We start from the raw sequence: 10,728 nt of genomic DNA, 5'->3' as shown, positions 1-10,728 counted from the left end.
AGCAACTCAGAAGCAAAGTTGGAAAACTGACTATGGCCAAGCTTGCCTAATTCACAATTATTCAAGGTGAACTTTACTTCCGAGGAGGTACTGGATTCCTAGCCCGGTGTATTGGCCAACAAGAAGCAAGCTTCCGAATACAACAGATCCGTGAAAAGTCTTGCGGGGATGGGGATATCAGTCTGTATAGAAGAATCCAAAGACAAGGTTATTATTGGCCCGAGATGGAGAAGGACTCAAATCAATTACAGAAGGAATGCCCCAAGTGTCAGTCATACATCCGGGAGGATGAGAGTTGCTTTGAAATTGATACCCCTGACTGGAGGCAAGTCTACGTTGACTATCTCAAAGAGGGAACACTACCTGAGAGCCCGAGGGACATTGCACACCTCAAGAGGAGAGCGAGGCGGTACTTTCTTGATCAGGACAAGCTGTATAGAAGAAGTATTGAGGGCACTCCCCTGAGATGTCTCTCCAAGGAGGAGTCAGATCTAGTCCTCGGAAGAGCCCACGAGATTGAACATCAAGGAGGGGCTCGGCTGTTCGAGCAACTTATACACCTTGGGTATTACTGGCCGACCATGGAGTCAGATGCATCCCATCACGTGAAGAGGTGCCAGACTTGTCAGAAACACGGAAATTTGATCCACGCTCCAGCTGTAGACCTGCATAGTATCCGAACGCCATGGCCGTTCCATACCTGGGCTTTTGATCTGATAGGGCCCATCTCCACATCTTCTAAGGGGTACAAGTGGATTCTCGCAGCCACAGAATTGAGTACAAAGTGGGTCGAAGCAATTCCTCTAAAGAACGCTACGGGGCCTGCAGTCGCGAACTTCATCAAGGAGAATATCATTTGCCGATTTGGGGTACCAAACACCATCCTCTCGGATAACGGCACTCCCTTCATAAACAAATATGTGAAGAGCCTCCTAGAGACTTACCAAGTGAAGCATCACAAATCCACACCCTACTATCCAAAAGGGAACGGGCAGGCGGAAGCCACAAACAAGACACTGATAAGGATTCTGAGCAAGATGATGGATGAGTTTGGGGGGACTTGGTCCGAACAGTTGATAGTAGCCCTATGGGCGTATCGCACTTCGAAGAGAAAGCCAACTCAAGCAACTCCTTACTCCCTTGTGTATGGGTCCAAGGCAGTGTTACCTATAGAGTTGGAAACGCCATCTGCTCGAATGGCTCTCGCCTCGGGGATGGTATTGGAGCCTCGAACCACCAGATTGGAAGCATTAGAGGAAAAGCATGACAGAGCTGCAAAAGTCATGGAAAGGTATCATGAGTCCATCGCCCGAGCCTATAACCAGACTGTGATACCAAGTGTAAGAGGGGCTAATTTTAGCCCACTAAATTATTTAGGCCCAATAGCCCAAGATTAGTGGGCCCGAATTTATCGCAAGTCCAAGAATCGGTGGGCCTAGATTTATCGCCATCAAACGGATTGAATCGCTCTAAGCCTCGAAAGGGTTCGGATCCACGAATCTAGAGACTTACTCGGGCCCGGACTCGAAAGGGTATTAAGCAAGCCTAGAGATCCGAGGCACTCGGACTCGAAAGGATTCGGATCCACGAATCTAGAGATCCGAAGTACTTGGCTTCGAACGGATTCAGACGCAATCTAGAAGTCGCTCCGTTAATGAGTCCCAGAACACTTGCGGGCTCGGAGCTTTCCGGGGTCTACGTACCAGAACCATGGGCGTAATGGAGTCCGAACAAAGGACCCGATCCCGAGGACGGTGAGTGGAGATAAATTCACTCTTCGGTTAAACTAGCCTATACCCGAGTCGAGGTGGCACGACCCCGGGGGGTCCATGAGACTCGGCAATATTTTGCGGCAGGACGTCCTCTGGGACTACCCTTGACCCTTTGGGATGATTGGGGATCATTGGTTAGGTGTGGCTAAGAAGAAGGGTTCGCCGAGGGATTGATCTCCTCTTCGGGGTTTTCTCATCCTCGGAGAAGTCACCTCCTCGGAGAGGTCACCTCCTCGGACAAGGTGGTTAGAGAGAATATCCCCCATGTGCCTTGCACATGGGCTCCATTCTACATCATGAGGTGCCTATAAATAGCACCCACCCATAGCTTTACAAGGGATGGATTTTGGAGATTTTTTAACTCTTGGGAAAGAACTAATTTCCCTTCTCCATTATCAACCTTGAGAGTGAAAGTGGGAGATCCATGGGAGAGCCTTGCCATTATTCTATTCTCTAGCCATTTTGCCTTCTTCTTCACCCAATCTCTTATCTCCATCATCTCCTTTGTTGTTGTGTTCCTAAGTTGAGATTATTGAAGAATCTAAGCCTCTCATCATATTCTAGAGAATTCGATCTTCGAATTTTCCAACTCCTTTCTTGAACCCTCTCCTACACCAAGGAAGTTTGAAGAAGGTGATCTAGTATGGAAGATTGTAGACCCAATCATGCGAGGACAGCCTTTGCCCAAGTTTTCTCCAAAATGGGAAGGGCCCTACAAGGTGGTTCAGGCAAGCTCAAGCGGGTACTACAAACTTGTAAGGGTTGAAGACGGCTTCCGAACTGGCCCGCTCAATGCAAAGTTTATCAAGCATTACTACCCATAGTTGGACTCATCTATGATGAAATTCATTTTCACTTTCTTACTTTGTCTAAAAGTTGTATTTCCCTTACGTTATGAAGAAGCTGGTTTTCTCTATGGTGCATGTTTTATCCCATCACTTACAGTGAATCTATTATACTTTTGTCAAGAAAGTTGAAGAACTAATGAGAATATTTCAGCTTTTATAAACATGTGCATATGATTGTTCTTTCCATTGTATCATTCGAAATAAATATTTTATCAAGTAGAATGAGAAAACAATTTGAAAATATCCAAACAACAAAAATTTTGTCATTTCATTGCATTGTCCTAGATAAAACATTTTTATCGAAAGGGGCAAGAAAGTAATGATAAAAAAAAAACTCAATCTTTCCTAAAGACACCCTCGAAGAAGCTGCCCGTCATATCTACATCTGGAGGACAAACAGTAGAGTGTGCCTCTAAAGTCTCCAAGGCCCGAGCATAACCCGACTCAAGTTCACGAAGAGTTGCCTTTATCTCATCTATAGAGGTGCGATAAGAGGCAAGCACAGACATAAGTTCCAGCTGATGACTGGCGTTCGAAGCTATATCCAGGCGCTTCCGAAGCCATGATAAGTCCACTTGGTGACGCTCCATGTCAGAGATCCCCTGATACGCCGTCTCGACTACTTTCCCATTAAGGTCACACAACCGTTGCCTGTCCAAGCTATATAAGATAGTGGCAAAAGACTCGAGAAGAGCAGTCTGAATGAGTGGACACTGGCAAGCAAATGAAGCAAAGGTCTCCGGGTAACTTGAATGCACAAGCTGTAGAACTGAAGCAAACTCAGGAGCTACCCAATAATGGAGAAATGATACTTTGCCAGAAGCTGAAGGAGGAATTGGGGCCGGAAAGCTGCTAGTCTCAGGAATCTCCCCAATGTCTATCGGGTTAGATGAACCACCCGGAGGGGTAACTCCCGGCAGAGGTCCCGAGCCTGAGAATGCCGAACGATAAGGGGAAAGACCAAAAGCATCACTATCAATGTGGAAATCACTAAGATTCAGATCCAAAATATTCGAAGGCACTGGCGATGAAGAACCTCTGGCAGTCGTCTCAAAGGCAGGTGTCCCCCCTTGAGAAGGAGAACCGTGAGGAGTTACAAAGAGAGTCGGAGTAGAGCCTGAGGCAGGTGAAGGCAGGACCCCGGTAGCAGCTAACACTGGAGCAGAGTCCGAGGCAGGTGAAGGCAGGACCCCGGTAGCAGCTAACACTGGAGCAGAGTCCGAGGCAGGTGAAGGCAGGACCCCGGTAGCAGCTAACACTGGAGCAGAGTCTGAGGTAGGTGAAGGCAAGACCCCGTTAGCAGCTAACACTGAAGAAAAGATAAGAAGGCCTTATTAGAGGTAGGGGACAGGAAAGTCATTTAAGTAAAGATTTCTTACAGATATAAGTAAATGACAAACTTCAGAAAGAAAGATTACCAGAGGGAGAATCAATATGCAAAGCAGGGGCAACTGAAGGACTCCTAGCATCAACAAAGTCACTTGGTCGTGTAGAGACCACTTGATCGATCTCAATGTCTGATGAAGCCTGAACAGTAGCAGTCATCCCTGAAGAAGGAAGGAGGGCCGGAGGATGAGAATCACCATAAGTGCCAGAGCGAGTCTCAGAGATTTCTAGCACATCCACCTCCACACCATTCCCAGAGGCGCACCTCGCCTCTACATTGCTTCTAGAAGCATGGCCTACGGCATCAATTTCTGAGGCATCAGTCCCTCCAGTAATCTCAACATCAGAACGGTGAGCCCCAATAACCTCGTCACCAAGATAGCGCTCCTCCTCAGCTACGGTAGGGCGGTGACGACGCATACGTGGAATAAGGTCACAAAAATGGTCGGAGGACTCAGCCTCATCATCGTCATCATCTATAACTGCTATACGAGAGGTGCGCATCTGCACAAGTCTTGCAGACAAAGGGAGGGTGTCGTCCAAGTCTGAGTCCGGCCTGGGGGAGGCAGCATGGCCAGGAGCCACGGTACTGAGAACGTCAACAACCGCAGGATCCTACACAACATGGGCAAATAAAAGTTTTCATTTTTAGAAGGTATAGTCGCAAAAAGGAAAGTAGCTTCAAATCAAAAATTTCGGGTACCTCATGAAGCCTTTTGGAAAGGCGAGGAGCGGAAGGACTGGCATCAGAAGTCCTCTTGTGAGCCATCTTTTTAAGGCGGGTCGTCCGAGGACCAGAGGCCTTATTCAAAGGGACTGGCTCCGGAGAAGTAATTGCCAAGCTAGAAGCAGATGCCCGAGCAGAAGGGTCAGTTGGAGCAGATGAGGTGAAGAAACTCTCGTACATGTGGTCAGATTTTCGGCTCTCGGGTAGCCGAAGAGAAGAATCCTTCTTATAAATCGGCGGAGGCAAACATACGGTCGGTCTGCTCTGGACAAATGCAATAAACGCATCGATATTCTTCTGCCAATACCGCCTGAAGATGGGGTGAAACCCCCTACTCGGCTCAAGCCTGGCATCGTCAAAGAGCCGGATATGGGAAGCACGGTGTGTACAAGCCCGCGACTGAAGCGCCCGTAGCTCGCTGAAAATGATAATAAAGGAGGTGCTGGCCCCGGGGTACATTGATCAAACCCGAATTGACATGCTACGCGGTCAGGCCTATAAACGGCACTATCAACGCCTTCCTCATGCCACACCGGTAATGAACTCGGACGAATCATAATCAGCATATCAACAAAAGGTGCAGGGATGTTCTTCGGCAAAGGAAAGGACACCGAGCGGGAGGAACCATGATAGATAAGCGGTGTGGCCACACCCACAGGTGGGCATACATACGGCTGTGCCACAAAGCGTTGGGGATCATCCACCAGAGTATTCAAGGATAAGGTGGAAATGGTATGTGACCACCGTGTAATCAACGGCTGGCAAGACTTCGCTTTGTCAAATGTCCGAGATCCATCAGTATCGAGCACGGGGATGCCATCTTTATCCACTATCTCCCGAAGAACTTCCGCCTCAAATACAGTCGGAGCAGGGGCAAATTTTGGGAACCTCTCGAAGAAGAAACATAGTAGGAACTGGCTGTGAATAAAGGAGACAGGCTCATATCGACCCACGGAGCGAACCATATCTCGATGTAGTAGATCCAGCCGATAGTAGAGATTCCCAAGAAATAGTGGAGCCAAAGGGATCCGATCTCCTCTGAAGAGCCTGACTGCCAAGGGGAAGACGAAAGGATTGAGGGAATCCGGAGGCGTGCTCGGAAGAATGAAGAATGAAAGGAAGCAAGCCAGAAATCCCAAGAAATAGAGCCTGGAGTCATACATCGGACCGACCTCATACTCCCGAGAGTTAGGGTCAGCATCTCTGGCCATGGGCTGAAGATCTTTGAAGAAGTGGCGGATCCATGCAGTATAGGAGGCACGGTCCGTCCTTACTCGACTAGTCCTCCTCGCTGAACCATCAAAAACGGAACTCCACCGACCACAAGTTTGAAGATTTAGCTTCAGAGATTGGATCAAAGAATCATCTTCGGGGGGTGTCTGCTCAGGGTCGAAGGCATCAGGGCCGGTTACTTCCAGACGCAGCAACATGAACACATCCTCAAGGGTGGGCCCCATCTCTGCTGGCCAAGTATAAAGGTGTGTGTCTCGGTGCTCCACCGAAGAGCCATGGCTTCCAGGCTAGCATTGTTGCGACGGATGGATAGGGATCGAGATATTTTCACTGGGATCAATAGTCGGGCCTCTTGAAGCCGCTGACAGAAGCTTTTGTCCGAGAGGACATCATCGACCCACTCCCGCCAACCAAAAGGAGGGTTTGAGAAGGCCTTGAACTGAGGATAACAATACGGAAAGTCCCCCCGCTCAATCCGAAAGCGTAGCACCGAGGAAGGAGAAATGAGGGCCTCATGTCCAGAGTCAGTGTCCTCAGTGAGACATAATGGAGCCGCCTTCGGAGATAGAAGAGAAGTGGTGGAGGTAGCCGCCCGCCAGAAGGGATCCTTCCGACCAAAATAAGGAGATTTCCTCCACTCAGATGCCGGAGGTACATCCCTTTCTTTCATGAGAGCCGGTTCCGATGACCCCGAGACAACGGGTTTCTTTTGAAAAGACATATGGCTGAAATAACCAGTATAAATATTAAAGAGTTGACCGTATTAAAATTCAGAATATTGTTACATGCAACATGATGGGTTTATCAACAAATTCAACTTCGGACGTCATCAACAATTCATTTTCTCGGATATTCTTCAAGCTCAACAAATTTTAATACCAATGGGTGCATCATTAACATATAGATTTTTGTCTTCTATCATCAATAAGAGGTGCAATGTCATGGGTCGCTTCATGATGAAGTTCAAACGGGTCAATTTCTTAAAGTCACTATGTTCCATATTAAAGGTCCAATTTATACGGGGCTCAAATTTGGACAGAGTGAAGTTCAATAATAAATTTCAGGCCCGAAATCCGAAGTATATTACATTGCTTATCAGTAGCAAGATTCAATGGATCATTATGCAAATTACAAGAATGTCCTTTCCAAAGTCCATATTCATAAGTCCAGGGTTTTCTCTCTCCATGTCAAAAATGGAGCTCAAATACTAGTCAACAAGTTATATTCGGCCTTTCCTCGGTGATAAAGTTCAACAAATTATGTTCAAGCCAAACACCTCAATAAGGTTTCAAGTGCTAGTGCATGTTTCCATATGGCCAAAATCACGGTGTTTGAGCTAAAAAAATATCATTGGGATTGCCACAAAAAATTGAGTCCATATTCAGATTCAGTTTTTATTTATTTATTTTATTTCTATTTTCATCAGATTGCTCGAGCCCTCTACATTGCCACAAAAATATATTTATATATATTTAAATATATTTATATTCGAAAGAGGGGGTCGAATGTCATACTTACAAATTTGGGCAGTTAGAGAGGTGAAGTCCGAAGCCGATACTGGAAATTTAAGCTGAAATCAGAGAGGCTTTACAGACTGTAATCAACAAGACTGGGCTAGGCTTGGGCAAGACCACAAACGTTGCGTTGAGAGGGCGAACGTGCGTGGTCAACGTCGGATAAGCTGAAGCCGGAAGCGGCGATGTGGAGCTAGGTTGGGCAAGACCACACACGTTGCGTTGAGAGGGCGAACGTGCGTGGTCGACGTCGGATAAGCTGAAGCCGGAAGCAGCGATTGATTGTGCACAAGCCAAGGCTAATGTGGGTAATCCGAGCTCTAAACAAAAAAAAATATATATATGATAATCAATATATATATATATATATATTTGCCCAAAGTTTGTCAAGCAGCAAAAAAAAAAAAAAGAAAAAAAAGAAAAAAAAACGAAGCACCAGCAGATTCGAAGCAAAAAAATAAAATAAAATAAAATAACATATATATATAATAAAATAAAATATTATATATATATATATATACATCATAAGCCATCTATATATATATATATATATATTCGAAATGCACCTCATGGTGGTTTAGACCACCCCTTCTGACCTTTGACACTAGAATGTCTCTGATGACTGCAAATTGGAACTTGAAGGTTTAACCTTCATCTATTTCTGCATGACTCCACCATGGCACCCCACACCTGACTAGTATTGATTCTCTTTCCCTCAAAAGCGTCTAGCACAATGGTATTTCCACATCCCTCATAAAATAGTAGTCGCAAGAGCTAAGCACCAATTTGTGTCTGTCACACCCTTCCAGTGGCCTGTCTCATCATGGTCTACCGCTCTTAAAAGGAATCTGAATGATAACCAGATGTATCTAGCCGCAGAGGAAACAAATATCACACCTGAAACACGAAAGAACACTGAATAAGCTGAAGCAAACTGGTTTCATGGTGACTAGAGCATTAGGAACACACTGGATGGACATCAATTCACCTTTTAAAATTGAAATTTTGACTGGCACCATGTTCCATGCACACTTACGTTGTACTTTCAAGTGCTATAGTAAACTTTACCTCTGATATTTGGATGAAGATTAGTGTGCAAATGGCAGAGCCTTCTTGAAGAAGAAGAACAGCTGGGTTGATCTCTGTGTAAAGGGGGGGAGCCGAAGTGGCTGTGCAACAAAGAAAAAGGAAGAGGGCTTTGAGCAAAGATTCAACTAGATCTTGAAGTCCAAAGATCAATAAATCTGAAACAGTGAAGGGAATGAAATTAGTTGAGTAAAAAAAAAAAAAATCAAAACCCATTTATATATATATATATATATATAAAGAACTCACTCACAGATCTGAAGCAGTGTGGAAGAAATAAAAGAAATGGGCAGAGTAAGCACTGTGGAAGGAAGAATTAGACCAAAGCTCATCAAAATGAAGAGCTGGCTTGGGTCCAAGAACAACTAGGACAGGTTGGCAGCAGCGTGAGCACTGGTATTCCGAGAGCCAAATCAGTCCGAGAAATTTCTGGCTAGACCGACTAACGACGCGTTGAGAGGGCGGCGTGGTCGGCGTCAACAGTGACCTCACGAAGGTCGACGACAATGGCTTGTGTGGCCTTTGGTCCAGCAACTACGGAGCTCCAATCGAAGAAGAGGACATCTGGGTTTGTCTTGGAGAAAGAGAGTCAGCCGCATGGATTTCAAAAAAAAAAAAGAAAAAGAAAAGAAAGCTGGTGGTGTCGGCAGCAAGAGAGCGCCGCTGTGCAACAAAGAAGAAAAGAGAAGGTGTGCAGAATAGGGTTTTCAAGCCTTTCTTTAAATAGAATAATAGGGGAGCATTATCCTTGAATATACTGATTAGAGTATTCTAAATATATGTATACCGTGTTTGCCAAACAACGAAGAAAAAAAAATGTCCGTGAATCTTGAGCCAAAAAAAAAAAAATTTTTGCTTGTCAATTTTTTTTGTAAATCGAAGTGCGTCATCAACTTTATCCATAGGCTCTGTCGTGACAACATGTTTTTTTTTTGGGAAACGTGATGCGAAGCAGGGTCGAAGAAATGACAGTATGCATGTCCGAGAAAATTACAATTTCTCGCACACGCAAGGGGCAAATGTAAGAGGAGCTAATTTAAGCCCACTAAATTATTTAGGCCCAATAGCCCAAGATTAGTGGGCCCGAATTTATCGCAAGTCCAAGATCGGTGGGCCCAGATTTATCACCATCAAACGGGCTGAATCGCTCTAAGCCTCGAAGGGGTTCGGATCCATGAACTTAGAGACTTAGAGACTTACTCGGGCCCGGACTCGAAAGGGTGTTGAACAAGCCTAGAGATCCGGGCACTCGGACTCGAAAGGATTCGGACCTACGAATCTAGAGATCCGAAGCACTTGGCTTCGAACGGATTCAGATGCAATCTAGAAGCCGCTCCGTTAATGAGTCCCAGAACACTTGCGGGCTCGGAGCTTTCCGGGATCTACGCACCAGAACCATGGGCGTAATGGAGTTTGAACAAAGGACCCGATCCCGAGGACGGTGAGTGGAGATAAATTCACTCTTCGGTTAAACTAGCCTATACCCGGGTCGAGGTGGCACGACCCCGGGGGGGTCCATGAGACTCGGCAATATTTTTGCGGCAGGACGTCCTCTGGGACTACCCCTGACCCTTTGGGATGATTGGGGATCATTGGTTAGGTGTGGCTAAGAAGAAGGGTTCGCCGAGGGATTGATCTCCTCTTCGGGGTTTTCTCATCCTCGGAGAAGTCACCTCCTCGGAGAGGTCACCTCCTCGGAGAAGTCACCTCCTCGGAGAGGTCACCCCCTCGGACAAGGTGGTTAGAGAGAATATCCCCCATGTGCCTTGCACATGGGCTCCATCCTACATCATGAGGTGCCTATAAATAGCACCCACCCATAGCTTTACAGGGGATGGATTTTGGAGATTTTTAACTCTTGGGAAAGAACTAATTTCCCTTCTCCATTATCAACCTTTGAGAGTGAAAGTGGGAGATCCATGGGAGAGCCTTGCCATTATTCTATTCTCTAGCCATTTTGCCTTCTTCTTCACCCAATCTCTTATCTCCATCATCTCCTTTGTTGTTGTGTTCCTAAGTTGAGATTATTGAAGAATCTAAGCCTCTCATCATATTCTAGAGAATTCGAAGTTGTTCTTCAAGGATCTTTGAAGATCTTCGAATTTTCCAACTCCTTTCTTGAACCCTCTCCTACATAGAGAGAGAAAAGCTATTTGGAGAGA

General features: G+C 45.9%; 1 protein-coding gene across 1 annotated transcript; it reads right to left on the bottom strand.

Moving 5' to 3' along the window:
- Positions 1-2,861: 2,861 nt before the first annotated feature.
- On the bottom strand, positions 2,862-5,587 carry LOC145804241 (uncharacterized). The gene is made up of 2 exons (XM_082897957.1): positions 4,039-5,587; positions 2,862-3,929 (listed from the first exon to the last, which is right to left on the bottom strand). The coding sequence occupies exons 1-2, from the start codon at positions 4,508-4,510 to the stop codon at positions 2,956-2,958; spliced, it is 1,446 nt and encodes a 481-aa protein (XP_082754083.1). The 5' UTR covers positions 4,511-5,587; the 3' UTR covers positions 2,862-2,955.
- Between the last annotated feature and the right edge of the window lie 5,141 nt (positions 5,588-10,728).

This window comes from Camellia sinensis, chromosome 12 (assembly GCF_055761805.1).
Source record: "Camellia sinensis isolate YWXY chromosome 12, ASM5576180v1, whole genome shotgun sequence".
Classification (NCBI taxonomy): Eukaryota; Viridiplantae; Streptophyta; class Magnoliopsida; order Ericales; family Theaceae; genus Camellia; species Camellia sinensis.
Note: the sequence above shows the minus strand (reverse complement) of the source record. Positions and strands in the feature narration are given on the sequence as shown.

Bases quoted from the DNA above. Each gene is read 5' to 3' on its own strand.
- LOC145804241 (XM_082897957.1), bottom strand. From the start codon at position 4,510: ATGCGCACCTCTCGTATAGCAGTTATAGATGATGACGATGATGAGGCT. The intron at 3,930-4,038 runs GTAATCTTTCTT...TCTTTTCTTCAG, and splicing joins GCATATTGATTCTCCCTCTG to TGTTAGCTGCTAACGGGGTC.